At 35.9% G+C, this 23,771-nt stretch overlaps 1 protein-coding gene across 1 annotated transcript in view; it reads left to right on the top strand.

Moving 5' to 3' along the window:
- The window catches only part of LOC139144186 (cyclin-dependent kinase 14-like), a 132,661-nt gene that overhangs the window by 68,387 nt on the left and 40,503 nt on the right, over nucleotides 1-23,771 (top strand). The window contains exons 4-12 of the mRNA XM_070714836.1: nucleotides 10,002-10,346; nucleotides 13,102-13,193; nucleotides 14,477-14,651; nucleotides 15,327-15,513; nucleotides 16,457-16,577; nucleotides 17,338-17,431; nucleotides 18,082-18,194; nucleotides 18,676-18,724; nucleotides 19,555-19,645. Coding sequence (XP_070570937.1) covers nucleotides 10,002-10,346; nucleotides 13,102-13,193; nucleotides 14,477-14,651; nucleotides 15,327-15,513; nucleotides 16,457-16,577; nucleotides 17,338-17,431; nucleotides 18,082-18,194; nucleotides 18,676-18,724; nucleotides 19,555-19,645 — 1,267 coding nt within the window. The remainder of the gene's footprint in view (nucleotides 1-10,001; nucleotides 10,347-13,101; nucleotides 13,194-14,476; nucleotides 14,652-15,326; nucleotides 15,514-16,456; nucleotides 16,578-17,337; nucleotides 17,432-18,081; nucleotides 18,195-18,675; nucleotides 18,725-19,554; nucleotides 19,646-23,771) is intronic.

The raw sequence follows: 23,771 nt of genomic DNA, 5'->3' as shown, positions 1-23,771 counted from the left end.
AATATAGATAAATGTAATCGTTTGAATGCATGTAGTATATTACTTTTTAAATTCTGCAAATTATATTTCTATGATATTTACAGTTTTAATAGCTAGAGCTGATTTACAGAAGTTATGACCAACAAGACTGGAATATCGTGGTAAAACAAATTTGATTGCATCTTACATTTAGCGTGGCCATCTGTAAAAATAGACTTGGAGGGCAAATTTTGAAGGTACAGACATTCTTCTTGAACAAAAAGGGGAGAGTTTCTTTTGTGTGTTTTACCAAATTTGAATAGAAAACTACTCTTCAGAGAAACAGATAAGCCAACTTGGTTGTCTGGCATCCATTTATGCATAAATTAAATCACATTCCGTATTGTAGATTCTTCCGTCTGTTTTGCAGAGTCAATAAATAAGGAAACTGTCAGAAAATAGAATCCAGGTGTAGATAGGTCAAAGAAAGCATAAAATACTGTGAGTAGTTTCCATGGCAAAACATTATCAATATCATTGTAGCCATGACATTTAAGGAATAATTCTCAACAAATGAAATACAATGTAATATCAAAATTTGCCTAAAATGATTTGATGTTTTTTAAAATAGGGAGTCTGTATGTAACTCTTCAAACTAAACTATTTTACCAGTTTTCCAAAAGCCTAGGACATCATGTTTGCAATAGCTGAAACTTTCCCATTTTGCCTGACAGGGGGCGCTTTTCCTAATACATGTATGTCTAATTAATGACGAAAAACTGTCATATTTATCAGTGTTTTTTAAGGCCGGTACATTGGTAACATTTACCATGGTTCCCCAGTCATTTTATCGGGGTTCCCCTTGGTATACCAATGCAATCAGATTAGGGGACAGCAGCAATGTTACCATGGTTCCCAAATCATTTACCAATATTCCCCAACCTTAGCAAAAATACTGCTTTACAAACTGTCATGAATCTCGCCGTAGAATAGTTAATCTATTCACGGCAAACTTTTATTTTATTCATACTACACATTACATATACATCAATGGTACAACATTTTGAAATTCTTCATTATGGAATACCTGTTGAAACCCTCATATAAGAGAATTTTTATCTCAAATTTCTCTGTTCGTGTTTACTAATGCAGTTACTCACTTCACCCTGGGAAATATCCCGAATCAAGTGTCCCTTAGCAAACATAGAGGTCAGTGTAAAACCTATAACTACCAACATGGATTTGCCTCACAGCGCTTTTCCTGAGCATCGATACCCTAGGCAATGGGGCTAAGTTAATTGATGGAGATTTGCTTGACTGGTAAATCTACACTCAGGTTGATCAGTGTTGAAATAACTTGCCACTGGAGCTGCCTCCATGGCTACATGCTGTCATCAAGAGGGCAAACATGGATTTACATACACTGCTGAAGCTATGTGTGTCAGTCCATATTCATGATTTTCAAATCAGGGATATATTTTAACGACCTGCTGATAAACTCCTGCACACAGTTCTGTACTCAGGGATATTAGCAATGCTCAGTATTCAGGGGTTGTTGTGTCTCGCCATTAATTATCCAACCAATCGCCAAAGATTGTCCTTTATAGCGGTTGATGAAAAATTTGCTGTCTGAATAATGATTTCCTGTCGCAGTAAAATGTGTAGGTGATTCAGAATGTGAAGTGTCGTATCCTGATGAATTGGTAATGAAGACTTAGAAGAACTCAGGTTAAGTCTTTATGACTATGTCATGTTGAAATGGAATAATAGCTTAATAAAGGTCTTACAGGGGCAATGCTTCCTGTCAAAAGAATGTCATCTTACACAAGATTTGTTGGCAGTTGCAAAGTTTAAGATGTCATAAAGCTTACGGTGAGCAGGGAGATAACAAGATAAATAGAAAGGTGATACGAAATAGTGTTATAGATGAGGTACGAGCAATTCTTTCCAGTCCTTCCAGTCGGTGTATTTGATACCCAGAATTGACTTAAGCTTTTAAGAGCTAAACTGATCAAGATTTATGAGAAAAACTCTTTTAATGTCTTGATCAATGATTATTTTGAAACAATCAATATGTTTGAAAATGATTGATCTTACGAATATTTATGATATTTTTCAGAAATTTAAATATTGTGATACCGGTATATTTGTTATATGATTGAATGTGAGTGTAGACACTATGATAAATTGTGATAAATTGATCACTTACTTACAACATAATTAATTAAATTAACAGAGAAATAATAAGAGACAAAGAATTTATGAAGTTGCTCTCTTTGATTTGGCTTATCACCACGGCATCATTAATATGCAAAACTAAACATTCTCCTGAAATGTTTTAATAGACTTGGGCCTCACTCTTTCAGGAATGGTGAAATAAGTGCTTTGTCTTTACTAATGATATGTTTGAAATTATAAAAACAGCAAACGATCCGATCACAAACTATTTTAATAAAGACAAATACAAAATTTAATCAAATTTCTGATGGCAGCAACGGATGTTATATATGCAGTGCTATATTGTGTAACAAAGCGCGTTCACAATCAGAGCTATCTAAGTCATGGTAACATCAAACATCAAAACTGATGATGACTAAGTCTTGACCAAAAATTTCATGACTGAAGACAATGACTGTAAAAGACTGATGAATATAATGCTTCAACATTCAACAGTCTTCACCCAAATCTATCCAGACAGATAGACTTGAATATCAATGTGTTCCTGATGGTGCATTGACTGTAGTGTGTGGCAATGAACCTGTAATCAGTCATCGATGGCTTTTGCTGTTCAAACTTAAACATTTATATGCACTGTACATTTTCTCGGTGGTTCAGACACTACAATGTACGGTAGCAATGGCTGTGATCTCCAGCCATGCAGAATCATAAATACATGTTCAGTGCCAGCTCTTGAAGTGTAGTTTTGAGAGGCAGCCGTAATGTTAAGTTAACACATTCATTTTAAGTCAACTGTAGAGATATCACTTTCCCTGTGGCAAAGGTAAATTGTTTCCCTCAAGCATTGATGTGTTCTGCTCGTTTTCTGACTGGCGTCATGACTCATTTTGCATATCATCCAAACTAGCCAATTCTGCACGTGAGCTGACTACAGAAGCAGACAAGAAAAATCTCTTGTGTTACTGCATTACCTCACAGTAGCTCACTCTCTTCTGATTATCTTGATATTTCAAATAACAAATTGAGCGTTTGAATTCATTTCAGCTGAGTAGAAACCATGCCACTTATTCAGAAAGGCTTCAAGACATTTAATATTGGCAAAGAAATAAAGTCACAATCAAGAAAACTACTTTCCTCCAGGACTTTAACCATATTATACCTTCCCTTCCCTAGTTACTCAGTCTGTTTTTAGGAGGAAAATTTTGTCCATATAAAATTCAAGCTGATGACATCTTGTAAAATTACCGGCAGAAAAGTCAAAAGTTGTCAACAATACAATCATAATTCATATTTTGCTTCAGGTCCTTCCCTGAATATGAACCTTATGACTTGACAACATTCTGTAATGCTTTTAATGTATACTGTACATAAATGTATCTCAAAATGAAAAGAAAAGTTTTATGTGTATTTTGCTGACGGAAATTTTAAACCAGTCCTTTTGATATCCAAGAATTAATGGCAGGCGTCATTATTCAAACTTTTGAATAAAACAAGTAATTTATTCCAAATTTACTGAGATTTTAAATCCAAAATGTCCATCATTTCCTGTTAACTTGAGAGGTACTTCATTACAAAAAGCAAACCACTGTAAAAATTTCCTTGACAATTTCATCATGAGTCAGCTCAAATTGTACTAAAGCTAAGAACTGTAATATTATGTGAATTCAAAAAGCTGCCCCTGGGATGCATTCTGGGATATGTTCTGTATTAAAAGTAAGATATTTTGGTCAATATGTAATGTCTGTTATGGTCGCTGAATATATTGTCAAGTAGATTTGTAATGACTGCACAACTGTGCAATGTGTTCAGTGCTTTGATCTTGTGATGATTCACCTTGACTTTATTCTGATATAACCATGAGAGAAAATCACTCAATTCTTGATTTTACTGCTTGATACAGTGTTGTCATGGTTACAAGTTAATAAAAGTCATATCAAGAAACAACCATTTGCCCTAAATGTTTGAAAATTCAATGTTTTTTTCATATTTTTTTGTGGCGAATGTAATTATGACTGATGACATCTATGTTTGACGTCATGGCAGTGTCAAGGTATTATAGCGGACGTCCTTGTGGCTTACTTGAAGTTAATACCATTGTGCATGGATTTAATCTTGAAAATGTGATGTAGAAACTGTTGTCAATATTGCATACTGAAAAGCTAATATACCAGTATTCCCTGCAAAGTCGATGCACTAAACTGTCAAATGATTGCGTTGTGGCTGAACAATAAAGGAGTCGTTGGTAAGATATGACAGTATCAGCTCCTGCATAGGTATCACTGTGCCTGCATAGGTATCACTGTGCCTGTATAGGTATCACTGTGCCTGCATAGGTACTATCACTGAGCCTGCATAGGTATCACTGTGCCTGTATAGGTATCACTGTGCCTGTATAGGTATCACTGTGCCTGTATAGGTATCACTGAGCCTGTATAGGTATCACTGAGCCTGTATAGGTATCACTGAGCCTGTATAGGTATCACTGTGCCTGTATAGGTATCACTGTGCCTGCATAGTACTATCACTGAGCCTGCATAGGTATCACTGTGCCTGCATAGGTATCACTGAGCCTGTATAGGTATCACTGTGCCTGCATAGGTATCACTGTGCCTGCATAGGTATCACTGTGCCTGCATAGGTATCACTGTGCCTGCATAGGTATCACTGTGCCTGCATAGGTATCACTGTGCCTGCATAGGTATCACTGTGCCTGTATAGGTATCACTGTGCCTGCATAGGTATCACTGTGCCTGCATAGATATCACTGTGCCTGTATAGGTATCACTGTGCCTGCATAGGTATCACTGTGCCTGTATAGGTATCACTGTGCCTGTATAGGTATCACTGTGCCTGCATAGGTATCACTGTGCCTGTATAGGTATCACTGTGCCTGTATAGGTATCACTGTGCCTGCATAGGTATCACTGTGCCTGTATAGGTATCACTGTGCCTGTATAGGTATCACTGTGCCTGCATAGGTATCACTGTGCCTGCATAGATATCACTGTGCCTGTATAGGTATCACTGTGCCTGCATAGGTATCACTGTGCCTGCATAGGTATCACTGTGCCTGCATAGGTATCACTGTGCCTGCATAGGTATCACTGTGCCTGCATAGGTATCACTGTGCCTGTATAGGTATCACTGTACCTGTATAGGTATCACTGTGCCTGCATAGGTACTATCACTGAGCCTGCATAGGTATCACTGTGCCTGTATAGGTATCACTGAGCCTGTATAGGTATCACTGTGCCTGCATAGATATCACTGTGCCTGCATAGGTATCACTGTGCCTGTATAGGTATCACTGTGCCTGCATAGATATCACTGTGCCTGCTTCCTCATTTGTTACAAAATAATCACACAGACAGCAGAGAAACCTTGAGGATCAAAAAAGGCCTCTCTGTTCACATTTTGATCAAGTTATCAGTAACCTTGGCAACCATAGGGTCAGTAACTACAGGGCTTCACCAAAGCTGTTATCCTTAGGCCAGAGGTTGGGTAAGATTTTGCTACGAAAAAAATTAAAAAATAAGTGTTCCCAACAGCTCAGCTTCAAAATTGGAAGGATTGGTCAAAAACTGTGCAGTTTACTATTTTTTAGTAAACAATTTTTTAAAAAAAGAGAAATTTCACATTTTGCAGAAATTCTGTCATTGCAGGCATGCTGTCGCAGTGTCTGAGATCAGCAAGCTTGAAATATGGGTGGGCTGAGTTGTTGTAATGTTTTTTTTTCCTTAGCTATCAGGGCTGCCATCACCTCTGTAACCTTGTCTCCCTTAGGACTGGCACTGGCAATATACTGAAATATTAAGGTTATGTTAAATCGAAATAGATATAGAGATGTCAATGTCTCTTGTAGGATGTATTTCCAGTAGGTCAGTTTAAGTTTATTATTTCCTTGTAACCAGCGTCAATGTTTTACAGTTGACTGAATATCAAATTTTCAGAGATAAGTCAAAATTTAGGGAAATATATCATGATCAGATTGAGAGTAAAGCAGCAAAGATTTTTTCAAAGTTGAAAGAAGTGGCACGACAGTTTTGATGTTATGAAATTGATGCATTGTTCAGGGTATATATTCAGATTTTATGTTCCAGATTTCACTTCTACATATAAAGGGGCGTTTATGCATTAATTCGGTGACTTGCAGATCTACAGTCACACAGGCGTAATTTTGCATTCAAATCACATGCCTACACGTACAGAAGACTTTTCAGTAATTCATATTATGCAAAATAGAGATGAGAACTATTATAGTAACAAGCACTGTACATCAGGACAAATTATTCTCTGATAATTTGCTTCCAGATGTGAAAACTGGTTTTGACAACTGAGATGTATATATGACGCAGTTTTTAAGATTCCTTTAACTTGTTTGGAGTCTTTGACGTAATTTCAAATCTAATTTTCTCCTCTGAGAGTCAGTACTTTACGATTCTATTCAATGAAATTCAATCATTCCATTATTACCAGTAGCTTACTAATTATATATTTTTTGGTATTTCAAAACTGAACCATAGGTTGAAGGTTTCATATACATAAACATTACTTAGATATTTTTCTCATGCTTGTCACTGATGTAATATTTATGTTGTAGATTATGTATCTGTAGGGAAAGATGCATGCAATGTCTCAGTGCTCAAAGCAAAATATAAGCTTTAAAATATATATATACCATGTGGTACAGACCACATCTAAATCTAATATGACTTTTGAGCTAAAATGTATCTTTTTTTGATTGCTCTTCTTTAGTGTTAACCTTATTTACATAAATCCTCATTAGCATATGCAGGGAAAGTTTCCAATTAGCATAATAATCTTATGATCACTCAGAATTTTCATCAGTTTGAAGTTTGCCTTCTCCTGCTGGTTTGGATGAACATTCTGCAATTTACTAGTCTTTCATTCAACATTGATAACATGCCATCAACTTTGGAAATTCTTAAGTAATCAAGAGTAGTTGAAGTTTTACAATATCTCCATCTTCTCAAAAAAAATTAAGGTGATGTGTGAAATGTTGAATAATCTCAAATTCTCCACAGATCTGTTCAGTTACCACCAATTATTGAAGCGCAAGTCATAATCAATGATTGGCTCAAAGGCTGTACATACCTGTATATTGTCAACCCGCATGCCATGCACTATTCAGCGAGAAAAAATGAAAGGAATTGAATAAACCACAAATTCCAGCCACCTCAAGAACTTGTTTGATTGACTACCTTCAAGGCCCTGAAAGCTTTGGGTGGGTAGAGTGGGTTTGGGGTTAAATGGGGTGATAAGCCTCTGCAAGTATGACAAGTGACTGTGATTTTGTCTAGGATATCCAATATAACAGCCCATCTCTCAAAATTGGTCCAAACACACAAAAGCAGCAATTTTGACTCAGATTATACCGGTACAGCAGGTAATAAACTTTAGGTAAAGAGGGATGTAACACATTTCTTGAAAAACAGATTTTCCACTATGCTGAGAAACATGGCACAGGGAATACGACTATGTGTCAGCGATAGTAAAGCTGGTCTCATGACTTTTCTCTGTTTTGACTCTTGCCAGATAGTGAAAGCAACAAGCATACATGTACACCTGGTTCAGATGTACACTGCGTCTGTTCACAGACCTAGAACCACACATCCAGGTCCTAAACAAGCAGACACTATAGGCACACAAGTTTACTCTGAGCAAGACCTACCAACCTATTGATAGAAATGCAATCGTCTATTCTACTTCATTTGTCAATCCTGAAATCCCAAGTTATCACATGCTCAGAATTTGCAATTACACCAACCCACAGAGATCTCATTTACTAGACCAAAGAGAAAAAAGAGCGGATGAAAGGTTGACAAACACAGCCACCTGGAGAGCAATACAATATTCCATTTGTGGCATTTGATGACTTAATCAACAGTAGAATGCAACGCAGGGACTGCAAATTTTCAATATTGTGGACGACATCCAATTTGGGATTGCAATCGGCAGTCTGTCTTGAAAGGACGTCGCAGCCCTTGCAATTATGTTCCATTTTAAATTGAAGCAAATTAGATTTCCATTGAAATACTTTCGATGTAAATTAATCACAAAAAGTACATTTAAGTGTAATATACATTCATCTATTGCACCTTTAGAGATCTATAGCACAGGGCTGCTGCCAATCATCAAGTTTATTTCTACCGTAGGTCAATGACCCAGAACTAATGGTGTATTGGTACCTGACCTATCTCTAGCTCTTTGTAACAACTGTTGATGAAGTTTTTAAACTTTTCATAAATGATTTAAGTTTCTGAAATTCCTCCAAAGGAGAAATGTTCAGGTTTCATGACTCACAAAAACTCCAGTAGATTCAAAAAACATGCATGCCAAAGATCGTAGTTTGTACTTAATCTTAGTGACAACTAAATTTGATGAAGTTTTTAAACTTTTCATGCATGATTTACCGTGGTAAGCTAAAATGTGCCTCGGGACAGATATTCAGACTCCCAAACTTTTACAATTCTTTTCTGGTCTACCGCATATAGGGGCTCATTGTAAAGCTCTTGGAGTAAGAAAAACTTTCACCATCTTAGTTTTTCAGAAATCAAAAATTTTATTTTACCCCGTAGAGTTAATACAGGGATGGCAGCCATTTTGAATTTCAAATATTGGGAAATGTCAGGTAATTTCTTTTCATACCAAAATTTGCGCAGTGACCCCTGATTTTATTATTGATTTGGTAAGAGTATGGCTGAAAATTTCACACAGGAAAGTTTGAGCAAAAGTTTAAGTCTTTCACTTTCGAGGCACATACTACTCGGGTTTATGAAAGTCCTTCAAAAGAGAAACATTGAGGCTTCTTCACTCACAAAAACTCAAGCGAACTAAAAAAATATGCATGCTAAAGTCAAGAGCCGTGATTCATGCCCCATGTAAACTTCTGTTCATAGAAGGAAAACAGCAACAAGCTGTGAACAATTGTATTTGCAGCTTGTAAGCTCAAGCTAGCAGAGGATTTGCTTCAGTAGGCTGTGACATACCACACTGCAGGCAAAACGACTTTACATCATATAGTAGTGTTCAGAATTTCTGACTTATGAAAACTGTGTGAATGTCTCAAGGCACAGAGAGATAGAGACTTAGAGACTTTAAAGTGTGCTCGTTTCTGGCGTTAGCTGAATTCACCGCTTTTTGCACTAATGATCTGTGATGTCCTCTGGCTAAGCTGTACATGGATGAACAGACACGCCCTGTCTTCACTGAGCATGCGGCAGTGTTATCAGTCAATTTATCAAGAAGCCAGCAGAGCAGACAAACAATTTGAGCAAACCAGGTACTGATGAAAAGTGAAAAACACTCAGGAACCGGCAAAAGGCGGTGTTTCACCTTTATAAATGTGCATGTTTTATCATTGTGCTGTCAAAAATCACAATAGGTCCATACCGTCTCATGCCATACAGACACTACCATTCTGGATTTACAAATCCTAATGTCAGTGGCTAGTTTGTACATTGTACAATAATAATGCCGTTTACCAAATGTTTACTAGAAATCAAACAATTGTTTTATGAATAAAATTTAATGCAGATATCTTTCTTCTATCTGTCTTCCATATCTAGATAGAGGGCAGGCTATCAACATAATTTTAATCACCCTTTTCATTTGTATTTGATTTATTTTCAGCTGGCTGTCAGCTGGACTGAAAAATCCAGTCATGTTTCCACAAACTCAAATACCAACCGCTTAGTGCTGGACTTTGTAGGGAACCATACACAATTGAATTTTCACTCTAACTTTGCACACAAAGAATATTATAATTTTGCTTTCTTTGAAATGCAGTTGCAAAATTTCTTTCCCCTGTAAGTTGACAAAAAAAACATCTTTCATTTTTCCAGGAAATTCTGTCGGGTGCAACTCAAGCTAAAGAAACAGGGGTGTCAAGTTCTCTCCCATGTATCACCACGGCAACAACCACCATCCCCACCATCACAACGACGCCAGTGACATCATCATCATCATCTCCAGCTGTCAATCACAGGGTTAGATTCTCAGAGTCTGTTCCCAATGGAACTGAGGACACATACAATGGACACACTGTCATTAGAAGACATTCCTCATGGAATGATACTATGGATGGAGCTAAAAGTAACAGCACGGATGATGTATTCGGTGAAAGTAGGTCACAGTCGTCACGACAACGAGCATGGATCAGGAGAAGGCACAGAAGTCTTATCCTAGGAGTAAGTACAAAGTTCTTCTAATCTCAATCTTGGTTTGTTTGGTTTTTTGTTTTTTTATTTTACTCTTTTTTGTACTGAGATTTGAATAAAAGATTACTTACATACAATGACGTTCATGTGGTTCCAATGAGCAAAGTACATGAAAGAAATGCAGCAAGGATAGACATTGAAGTTATACTCTATAGAAGAAAACTTGGGGAGAGTTCCTCAAAAATTTACAAAGTTCAAAACTAAAAAAAATTCCAATTCAAGGAAATCTCTTCCACACAATTGTTTCTAGTCGAAATATTCATTTCAACTGTCTTTGCAAATCTAACATTTGGTTTCACAAGATTTAAGAATGGAATGGTGTTCTTAACTTTACAATTATGTATTGACCTTACAAATTGAATCGTTCAACAAGACTGGAGAGAAGGTGTCTCCAAATAAAATCCATGTACCTGATTTTACTGAAAGTCTTGGAGGAGGATGAAGAGCCACTCCCTCTATTAGCTATTCCATATAGGTTTTACACACTCACAGTGAACAAAAGATGCACAATATTTTCATCTGCTTCTGACCTCAATATTTTTATTAACTCTGAATATTCAAGTCTCTGACTTTTGCAACAGCAAGTTGAAGTAATTACAAGTGAAAATGATGAAAATGGTTTGTGACCAAGTATTTGTCAAAATGTCAACCATTCCACCACAATGGTTTGGCTCAAATCCATTGTTATCAATGGTGGGGTGAACATGTTAGCCACTGATTGATAATTGGATGTTTTTGTCTCAGTTTTATCAATAAAAGTTGAATTTAACCAAAATTGGCTTGATAATTGCCACAATTCAGTCTAGTGTGTACAATTTGAATATATGCAATCACACAATGATTCTGCTTACAATAACCTATCACATGGTTTCACTGTTTTGTGTAATATTAATCTAGATTTCAATATTTTCACCAGTGTTCCCGCTAAGGCTTATTTGCGCGCTAATTGCGCAGTGTCTCCGACTGCTCTCGCAGTGAAATTTCATGTTTTGCGCAACTTTAGTCACAGTCATTTCGTAATTTCGATCGGTAGTTTTGGAAACGATAACTCAGGGCGAAGTGTGCGATCTCAGCGTAGATTTTACTTCCGCGTTTGGGTTTAGCGCCCGTTGGTGGCGCAGTTGCCACCAACGTTCATTGTACGTTGTGACGTACCTCAGTAAATTAGCATATACATGAACGGAGCCAACGTTCATTGTACGTTGTGACGTACCTCAGTAAATTAGCATATACATGAACGGACCCAGCTGTGAGGCAATCAGACGTATCTCAAGTTGCGCACCCTCTCGAAACCTTAGAGGGAACACTGATTTTCACTCTGATGTTGTCAAGAAAATTAAAGCTAAAAATTCTCGCTGTAATGGAAGGGGATGACAAATTTGTGAAAATTTTGGTTTATTTTTAGAACACCATACAGAAAAATGTGAAAGAAACGTAGAAATTGGACCCCCTGGTTTGATTAAGAAATTTTTTTTACTTGGATGCAAAATTTACATAGTCGTCTGCTAGAGACTTATAATTGCATTTGATCATTCCTACCTTTCAATAAGTGTAGTATTGATAACACCTTTATGTATATCCTGATTATTCAGCCTTTTCTTGGATTTTAAAATTAATCATTGGCATTACAAAATTTTCTTTTGTGTAACATTTGTTGATTTCTGGTTTGAAAGTAAAATATAAATGTATCTAAATGAAGTTAAAATTGATGTATCTTTTAGTACAAATCAAGAAATGTACCGGAATGGTGCTGTGCATTTCAAACTTTTCCTGCTTTAGAACAGACGGTTCTCCCATGATACTGGTACATACATCATGTGGTTTCAGTGTCTCATTGTAGGGATTTACACCTAGTCGTAAAATACTCTGTTCAGAGGCCACTTAACCGCCACTTTTCATCACACGGTTAGGCCGTACATACGTATTTCATCTCACCACCATTGCTCCTCTTGTATCGTGAATTATCTGATTCACTAAAGAAAACACACATTTTGCTGAAGTGAGGCATAGTCGTTGTGCTATCTTCTCCTCCCACCTGGCAGTGGTTACCATGGATACCAAGTGCCATTGCTGTGTCCTTAAAGAAAGCTTGGTGCTGTAGCAGTTGTATTGATAAGACCATGTAAAGATGTCAGTCATTGAACGGAGTGCATGTGATCAAGAAAGGAAAATTTGTCTTTGTGAAAATAGACCTGCTTGAGAGGGTGGGACATACACAATAGATAGGCTGAGCATCACACGATGTTATCTGAATCAACTCGCTAAATTACAGCTGAATTGGCAGTTTAATATAATTTTACCCATGACTCAAATTGCATCGTACTTTACCATTCACTTCAACATTGATCAAAAGTCTATGACACGAACATTTGTTTGGAGATTGACTTTTGTTGTATCTTCTTAGATGAAACAAGTAGATGCAACAGCCAGACAAAATCTCTGTCTGTGTGTTATTTCCTCTCTGCCTGGAATGAAATCAGCCTGCAGCCACTGCGTAAATAGCATTAGCAGTCTGCTAAAGATGAATAAATATTTTACTTAGTAGGAAAGAAATAGTTGCGAAAATTCAGTGACAGTGATCTACTATTTGGGCTTGAAGCCATAGAAAAGCTAATAAGCACAGCCAGACAGCTAACACATCAGTGACACAAATCACACAGTTTCTCGTTATCGCCACTGACTGCAGTGAAAACCGTGTAATCATATCATTTTTTTATGTTTTCAGAATGATTCGCCCTTTGGGAAGGCCGAGGCGTATCAGAAATTAAATCAACTAGGCGAAGGGTCATATGCCACGGTTTACAAAGGATACAGCAAGTGAGTTTTCTCATTTTCTCTTGGCAAGCGGATTTTTATCCTCCAGACATCAAACGAAATATTCAGAGCACAACTTCTGTCAAATGCATTGACTGCATGTCAATTATCATTACCAGCAAGATTACAGAATACTGGGCCCCTCACTGTGCCGTATTACAATTCAACATTTTCCTAGGTGGTATAGTTCTATTTGTTTATCAAGAAAGGCATCGCTAAAATCAAGCAGATTATCACTATGAGGAGTTTTTGGCCAACTGTTCTTCAAGTGATATATCATACCTCTTTCTCTTACATACTCACTTATTGGTAAGTTTGCAAATGTAACAAAAAAAATTGTGATGAGTTCAGGGTCTACTTTGTGTAATGACCAACAGTTGTCCAAAAAAGCAGGAGGTTTTGCTATAATTTTCAAATATTTCATCAGGGAATGTATTCACAGTTTGGGTAATCTTGGCAGAAATGTAGTATTTGTAAGTATCCAAAGAGAGATAGAAAATTACTAGTAATGTTAGATATTTTTAACAATCACCTTCATATATTAGTAATCAAGCTATTGATATGTTAAATAAACATGCACAGATTTTCAGCCACATAGGGATTCCTCTATATCATGCATCAGTCAGCTCATACAATGTATCCAATGCTATTAGACAAAAGATGTTCCTTGTGTTGAATGTGCTTTACACTTCATGTGATCCTCTAGAGGGCAGCAAACTACACTGTCGTATCCACTCCATTGGTTGTCTGTGTATTCTTAGATTGCCCACATATATTTTTCGAAGATTCACATACTCAGTACTCAGTGATCTGAAAACAGACTCAATGGGGCAGTCACTGTAACTTTTACTTTCTCATTATTTTTATTTCAAATAACTACAGTATATAGTTCTAGTCCCAATTAGCATTGAGATACACTGTATTCAGCTTGTCAACTCAGCCTGTACATGTTGTATAGATTGCATTGTAATTGTTAACATGTTAATTATAGTCTGGAATAAAATTAAAAGTTGTAATCAATGAGAGTGCACTTTGTACAGAGGTGACAAGCTGAATGGTTGGAGTTTCAACATAATTTTGGGATTAGAACAAGACTTGACAGTTGACAAACAAAACAAAAATCTCCAAAAGTTACAACTACTATGCCTTCAATCACACTTCCAATAGTTCATTTTACAGGTTTTATTATTGCACTGAAATGCACCAGGCTACAAAGCAAGATTGAATTTGCATGAACCGAGCATCATACTGACTCTTTCCTGACATTTTTTGATTTTTGACTCAAGTGTCAACAAACAGATTGTTGCGTTGAAGGAGATTCGTTTACAAGAGGAAGAGGGAGCACCATTTACAGCAATTCGAGAAGCTTCACTCTTAAAAGGACTCAAGCATGCAAACATTGTCATTCTTCATGATATTATACACACCAAGACGACATTGACATTTGTGTTTGAATTTGTGGTGAGTATATCTCTATGTCAACCAAACCACTGGGACAGAAATTGTCTGAAGCATGAACAAATTTTTGGTTTTGCAAACTAAGGAATTAGTGTTGCAACATGACAAGCTCTATTTCAGTAATATGAAACATTAACAATGTATTGGCATTCAATCATGGGGCTGGGTTTTGTAGCCTTTTTAACTGAAGGCTGATGTTCTTGTGCTGGTGTTTTTCTGTTGTCAGAATTTCTTTATGTGAAGCTTTCTCTGATATCGTTTAGAATTTGCCATCTCATTGATCTGTAAAGGAAGCACTGAATTTTCTTTCTGTAATAGTAAGGCATTTTAAAAATGCAGATTGTCTTGTAAGTGTGTAAAGAAACATACGTTCACATTGATTTGTTTATTTGCATGACTGAGGAAATCAAGAATGTAAAACATATTCAAAAAAAAAACGAGAGAAAATGAAGTTTTCTGAAAGAGGGCGCTCTTTACCACTCCAAGGGTAACTGCCTTGGATTGTCGTGATGCAATCTATTTACCAGTATTTGAAAGAGTACATTATGTGCAGTGCCTGATAATGTTATTTGTTCATGTTTCAAATAAAGTTGTCTAGAATTTTTTTATTTAATTTAATCTATCTGATAATATTTTTTGATAATGCATTGTCTTTTTGTATTTTTTTTTTCCTTGCAGCACACAGACCTAAGCATTTACCTGGAGAGACACTCAGGAGGGCTGAATCCTCACAACTGTAGACTTTTACTCTTTCAACTCCTAAGAGGCTTAGCATACATTCACCAAAGAAGAATTTTACACAGGGACTTGAAACCACAAAATTTACTCATAAGTGAAGTGGGGGAGCTGAAATTAGCAGACTTTGGTAAGTTGACGGTGTTTTCATAGACATGTACATTACTGAAAATTGACACAGTACTGTCATTCAACATTGAATGTAAACCCAAAACAAGATAAATGTATTCACAGAAATGTTTTACAGGGAAAGGATACAATGTTTGGTATGAAAAACTGAGTTTTACAGATTGTTAGCAACAGTTTACACATGACAAAGAAATGTATACATACAAATACCGGTAATAGGTGGTATCAGTGTTTTCTCTGCATGTCCACTGAAGGGCCAATTTCTGCCCCATCATCAAAATTAGGGGGCAGACTTGACATTTGACGGGGCAGTATTTTTTAATGCTTACTAATGACATTAACAACATATCCTATCAAAACATGAACATAAAATGGCACTAGTATCCATGGAGACTGAAGCACAACCATGTCCTTTACTGTGTTTTCTTTTCAATGCGTACACTCCCTGTTATGTACGTCACCAAAATTGAATGACAGGCGATATTTTGTCTTTTCCGGGGAATATTCTTAATAGAAATAACAGCAAATTTACAGGTCACTACAATGTGCGCTTGGATCACCATCATACGGACGTATTTGTGTGCTGTGTTTTGTGCACGATTTTCGCGCAGTCAGTAACTTTTAAAGGGCAGAAAATGGCTCGAAATGTGCAATTTCAGCAATCGCACAGTGGAGAGAAAACCCTGGGTATTGTATGAAAGACTTTCAAAGGTCATGAAATAAAAAATTTCTCAAATGTCTTGTTTTCAGCAATGTAGACAAAACTGCCCTCATGCATGTTTCATGATTGGTCACTGCTATTATTTTGTACTGATGACAACTTGTATCTTTGTTAAAATAGCAGTTGAAAAATTACATTGCGTAACCACTGAACTGATAGTGACAATTTCATCATATAAACCTTACTGATATTTACAAGATATGAGGGTTTTTCCTTGTTTCAGGTTTAGCAAGAGCCAAGTCAATTCCAAGCAGAACATACTCGCATGAAGTAGTGACGCTATGGTACAGGCCGCCAGATGTGTTGCTAGGGTCAACAAACTATTCTACGCAATTAGATATGTGGTAAGTCGGTCCTGTCATTTTCTGAACTCATGGAAGATTTGAGATCAAAGACAGACTTCAAAATATCCAGGCATGAGTAACTGGTTTATGTCACTGCTCTGTAGCATTAATTATTCCAAGATTTTACCATGACGTTGTATTTCTATTGGTGCAGCAAAAACCTTAAAATTTAGGAGCTGATGATTAAATATTCATATGCATAATCCCAATATTAATCAGTCATTAATCTTTCTGATATTTCATGCAAAAGAAAAACTGCTGGCAAGAATTTCTTCAAAGCTTGCACATGTAGTAGTAGGCTCATTCTCTGCCTAGTAATACGCAAATGATTTTTTATTCATGACAATTTAATTCTGTTGCCATTCAAAGATATTAACCACCACCACAACAAACATTTCATTTCAAGTGTGACAGTTCATTTATTCAGTCCCCTTTTATGATAATATACTGATAGTAATTGCAGCAATAAATCTATTTTCTTCATTTGACATTATGGTGAAAGTATATTGACAAAATATTTCAACTCCTATGAGGCACATAATACATATTGCTTCCTGTGTATTTCTTCCTGTATATGTACAATAATAGATTTCTGTAGAAGAGTTGTGTTCATATGCAAATATTGTGACCTATTGTTGTCGTATCCTGTGTTCATTGTGGGTCACTATCAAACTTCATGTCAGATTTCATCGTAGGTTACTGTCAACTTTCATGTCTTGTTTTAGCATAGATCCCTGTCAACCTTGCTGTCTCATTTCAGGGGTGTTGGGTGTATATTTATTGAAATCTTACAAGGCTATGCTGCATTTCCCGGGATGAAAGATTCCTACGACCAGTTAGACAGAATATTCAGGGTAAGTTTTTAATTTGAATATCAATTGACACTCTGTCATGAGTTAATACCAACTTTCCCATTAGTCGTTTGAGTCATTAACAACCAAAATGTAGTAAAACTGTTGTACCAAAGATACTGAAAACAACTTCAGAACCTTGCCAGAATTACTGGCAGTCGGTTATACGGTAATTCGTTACAGCTCCTGAAATTTCTGGCAACCACGGTAGTCAAGAGGTTAAGATAATGCATAAGAACAAGACGTGAATTTTATTCTATAATTTATATCATGCCAAAATATGACATTTATCATAATAATACTACCATAATAATGAATTTCCTAGATTTTGAACGCTGAATGTGATTTTCAAATTATATAGTTTTGTCAGAAATTTGGCAAATAAATCATGTGTCGAACTGTTTGGACACAAATTGATTCACTGAGAATTATAGTGAATGTGATGCACATCCCAGGCCATGTTCACAAGCTGAATACTGGGAAAGTTGCGCTGAATTTAAACCATGATTGACACACAGAAGAAAAGTATCCCCTCAGAATTGTTAAAAGTCACAGCTTTTGACCCTTTGACAATACTAGGAGCAAGTGTTAAAGCCATACAGGAAATACTTTCCATATGTAACAATTCCATGGAATCATGTTTTGTCTGACAGGTACTAGGAACACCAACTGAGTCATCATGGCCGTCAATATCTGAGTTACCGCACTACAAGCCTGGTTTGTTTCATCTCTACTATCCACAAAGGTTGACATCGGTTACACCAAGGTATTTGCTGCCCTAATGCTAGGTTCTGAACAGCACAATAAACACTGCATGACACAATGTCACATTGCATGACAGTACTCTGAATACATGCTGTAGTCATAGCACTATGGCTCTGAACACTAGAGTTTTTTCCGCCACAGAATGATGAAACGATGGCTTTGAATAGGGTTTTTCAACCACAGAATGATGAAATGATGGCTGTGAACACTGCAGGGTTCTTCCACCACAAAATGATGAAACCACACAACACAAACATACACAAGGCATCATAGCACCCTTCTGTAGAACACATCTTCACACTGAGAACTGTATATGCAAATGTATTTCTCTTCTCAATCATGGAGGTATGCACTGAAAATTTCACAATCAGAAACTCACCGGGTATGGTACAAGTGTTCAGAAGCATTTTCATGTAACTGTATATACAGGCTGCATCATATATATCAGTCAATTTCTAAAAAAAACTTTCATTGTTTTGCAGACTACTTACAAGTCCTGGTGCGAACGACTTGGCATCTAAGTTTTTACAGGTGAGTAAGATTGATTATTACCATGAATGAGATGTGGCCAGCATAATTTATGCGTCAGATGGCAGTGGATATTAAACCAGAAGTACAAAGAGAAACCAAGTCTAAATTTGATTGTCAACAAAAAAGCAATTTTGCATTCACATACTGTGTTAATGAACTTATCAATACTTGAAGTGCCTTTGAGAAAGTGGGACTTTTTGGTTGACTCATGGAATAAAGACCCTGTAGTGCTTCCTTCACAATATCATGAATAACTATGAACTTATGCATTGGCAAAATACATACTCATTATTACCAGGTGCTCTTTTCTGATGAGCGCCCCCTAGTGACAGACAAAGTTTAAATTCTTACACTCTCAAGATGATAAAACATGAAATAGCAATAATATCTATACTGGTAGTACAGACCTTTATGTATTCGAGACCAACATGTGACTCCAATATGACAATCAAAATTCTTGATGATTGCATGAATATTTTGGAATCATTACAGTGCCTTGACTTTGATGTTAAATTGTATTTCTTAATTTGAAATCTGACAATTATACAGCGTAGTTGTGAAAAACAGCGCATACTTAGAAAGCTGCCAATTTATTATCTGATTTATGTAACAGGAAATTTATTGAGTTGATGAAAATGTCAGTTGATGACAAAAGATTCACAATTTATTATCTGATTTATGTAACAGGAAATTTATTTAGTTGATGAAAATGTCAGTGGATGACAAAAGATTGACGAAGTGTTAATGAATAAAAGTCATCCTTCAATTTTTCAAAGCGGAATATAAAATGGCTTTTCATTTACTCATCCACGTTAACAATGTCTTCCCAGCTTATTCCAGAGAAAAGAATTTCAGCTGTCGATGCAATGAGGCATGCATATTTTGCTGGATTGCCTTCAAAGATACATGAACTACCAGACAGTAAGTAAACAAAGTTTGATGATATTTAGACGACTTTTGTAATTTCTGACAAATCTTGGTTTGTTTCGTGTCTGCAGTGGTATGTACAAGTCTTATTAAAGTTTTGCATTTTGTAAAGAATTTGAAAGTTTATTTGAAAAATGAGACTTTACAAGTGAAGTGAGTGTTTCCTTTCTTTCATGAGATGTGTGTCTTTGGAATTTGAGATCATACAGTCATACAGCAGTAACATGAGCTAATGTAAGGTTTGTGTAAATTGTAACAGAGCCCATTCGATTTTAAAATTACCTTAAACAATGAATCAAAAGAATGTAAAATTTTACAACCATGGAAGTGCAAATGGTGATCACGGGAAACAAAATCACTAAGCTGCTTAAGGTCAAAGGTCATTGCTTGGTACTTTCGGTGAAGCAGAGCTTTCATTTATTCTTTTCATTTCATGACTATATTCAAAATTGCGATGCTCTGGAAATGTCAGTGCAGCACAGCTAAAGGATAATGTACGAAGTAGTACTGGACATGGCTTGCTAAAGCATAACCTTTACACAGACTTGGATAACAGATGTTAGAACATTCTCAATGTCATTATTTGAACCAAATAAGTGAAGGATTTTATATTGCTTCTATAAATCATGGGCATTCTACTTAATATCACTAGAGTTACTTGTATCAGAATCAGTGAACACTGATATTGAGAGTTTTCAGGTCGCACTGAACCCAGCAGTATGGCGTCATTGCAATTCATATATTACCAAGGAAAAACATGGAAGTAATGCCGGCATATCAGTGCTTAAGACTATTGAAACACCTGCTACCTAGTCACTTCACCTAAAAACATATACAAAGTAGAATATTCTCCTTTATTTCATGCAGAGTCTGTGGGCCATTCCATTATCAAATGGGGTGGTGGTACTGCCATTTATCTGCCATTTGACTAACAGTACTCAGTGATTAATCCACTATTGATTATTCATGGAATTCTGATCATTCACAAGAAATAACTTTTAATATGAAGTTTCAGTTGTTGCCTCTGATGTGGAAAATTTGACCGTTTGATGTTTTTAGTATTCCTGTTCATGAACTGATAGATTTTGTGCAATTTTGTCTCTTTATCCACTGCATGTCTTTATCTTTACCGGTATATCTATCATTTTTGAAATTTTCAAAGAGATATTATTGTTTGTATAGTGGATGTGGATAGGATTAATTTTCAAAGAGTAACCATTACACAGTAGATCATTATTGTACGTCACATATAAGGTCATTCTATTCATTAATTCTCTGACATGTTTTCACTCTGATTGTGCAATTTGTGATTATATTGGCGTGAAATTGAGCGCCATCACATCTGTTGAGAAGTATTTTCATGTATCGTATGTTGATAGCATTTCTGAACGGCAGTTCTCCCTCTGCTTCCATGCTGAGAGTTAAATTGAAAATTGAAAAATTGTGCCTTTTGACATAAATCCTTTGTCATAAAAGTTCTATAGAAAAAAGAGAAAAATCGGATATTTATGTATGTGAAAATGTAACTTACCTTTCAATGCCTTCAGCCAGCTGCCTGCAAAAGATGCTTGAATATTAGTTGTTTAACAAAACAATCATCAAATATGATATTATTTTGTATCAAAGTTTTCAAGCCTCTCAAAATAACACTTTATTCAACATTTCTTTGAGCACCAGTACAATCCATCATGCAAATATGTGCATTATAGTAAGGCCATATTTTTTGCCCTTTTTTGCCCAACAACAATTTTTGATATGTTTGAACTTTTATCGTTGGATATTGAGGCCAGATCCATGCAGACATTGTTCTTGTTTCTATGACAACAGACTTTATGACTCTTGTTCAGTCCACTGTGTTGTCACTTTCGGCAGAAATGACCTCCAGAAATCATAATTTATTCTTTTTTTTTAACTTCAGTGTCTGATACTATGGGCATATTTCAAATTAATCCAATACCATTACAAGCCTTATAATTTGGTTAAAGACTCACCCCCTGGCTGGCTGGCTAAGTCATTTAGAAGCCATTTCAGAATTTGGCAGTTGTAGCAATACCTAATGGGATCAAATCCAACATTATTAAATTCCATATGGATCAGTGGACCCGATTTGAACCCACAGGTCTGCACTGACACTGTCTGACCCACTATTACCAATGCGCCAGTTTTAAACAATATCTTCTGAGTTGATCTCAAACACTTCATCTTAGGAGAATAAGCATAAATATTTTCACTCAAGATGGTCTTGCTAACAGCAGTGACGACTGAAGTACATGATTTCATGGATTAGTCTCAAGTCACATTTGAGAGCGACACAGACAGATATTACCATAAATATTAATTTTGAATTACTATCTGAATTGCAACCCATCTCACTATAATTTAATTTTGCTATGACTCAGGACTTAATTCTATAAACTTTTGTGCGATAGTAAATCACTTTGAATGATCTAAAGTTGATCATCATATGTAACATTTTCCAAAGCCTTTTATTCATTGATATTCCATTCAGCTGAAAACTGGAGAAAATTTCTGAAATTTCCATCCTACAGCTTTTTAAAAAAAATGAAAGTATTTGAATGGCTCCAGTGTGTCTGATTTCAAGAAAATCTTGTTGTTCTGCCACAGAGGGACTGCTCTGATATGCACATGTGTGTTGTTTGGTGTGTATCTCTAATCTTGGCTTCAAGAGAATATGCTGTGTTTGCGTGTTTGTTTTTAACATCATAGCATTTCAAACAAACTTTTTTTCTTCATTTGCTCACAAAAGAGATTTCGAATCAGTGAAATCATAACATCTTGTCAGTAAACAATGCAGGCTATCATAGACACTTCATGAATAGCTGTAAATTGAGGATTTTCAACCAGAATAATGCAAAGTTTCTTCATTGACCTCAAACAGTATGTTAACATTCTAAGATATTTCAAAAATGTGCTCATATATGCATTTCTATTGTAAAAAGTACTGAAAAATGTTCTAAGTACCCTCTGCAAATCCAAATATTGATACCTTAACAATTAGATTTTTGTGGAAAACGAAGTAAAAAAAGAAATATTACATTCCTCATAAATGAATAGAATATCATCAGTATTAACTTGCAAGTATATTATGAAAAGTAGATTTTGTTTGCCATATTTTTGTGTTGCTTGAAAGGAGTACGGTTGACCATATCATCAGGCAATGCCATGAAGAACTGGATGTAAATTTTCAAAATGTTCATAAACGTAGTTGATTTTAATTCACTGCAACAGCTGATCCAATAACCAACACTCAATAGTGGAAATTAAAGAGACAAATCAGAATTTTCATTCTAAATTCTTTTCAAACTGGCAGAGAAGTGATGTTAATGTTTTTCCCGGTATACCTCAAATCATGCGTTTGATTTGTGAATAATTGAATGGATGAATAGAAATCAAAATTAATAAATAAAATCTGAGATCACACAGTATGTATCCAAGATGACAATAGTCATTGTTTGAACAGAATGCAAAGTTCTCTATATTTGGTGGCTATGAGACATGCAGTTATCAATACAGAATATGTCTGAAAGATGCATTCATGATGTTCTTGTAATTTCACTAAATACACCACTGATGAAGCACATCTTACCTCAGGAAAGCTATTTTCATAAAGAAGAGAAAATCTTTTGTCGAATTTAGGTCATTACACAGCTCATTGTGAAGATTTCCAGCCACTGGCGGTAATTTTCTTATTTTGGTCACCATAAAGTAACCCGGTCCAATTTGATTTCAGTGCAATTACCCTGAAGTTGTTCCATTCAATATGATGTTCCATCTTTCTAAGATCTCTGATCCATGCCCAAAGACAGCCTTGAATTGATCACTGCATCTATTGTGTGTGTGTGTTACTCATTTGTCTAAACTTTTCTCCAATTCTAAACTTTCCTCCAATGAGCTGTATTATCCAAATATGTTAGACGAATTATCTGTACAGATTACTGAAGTAGCCTTGCAGTTAGCCAATAGAAATAGCTTTTTTTCCTGTAGAAAAAGTGCTACATTTAAAAGAACACATTAGAAAAAGATGCTTGTGTCAATTTCATAATGCAGAATCTAATTTTAAAAAAGGATAAATCGTGTCTTTAGGAGTCTTAGTTTCTTT

This window comes from Ptychodera flava, chromosome 11, assembly GCF_041260155.1.
Source record: "Ptychodera flava strain L36383 chromosome 11, AS_Pfla_20210202, whole genome shotgun sequence".
NCBI classification, from domain to species: Eukaryota; Metazoa; Hemichordata; class Enteropneusta; family Ptychoderidae; genus Ptychodera; species Ptychodera flava.
Note: the sequence above shows the minus strand (reverse complement) of the source record. Positions and strands in the feature narration are given on the sequence as shown.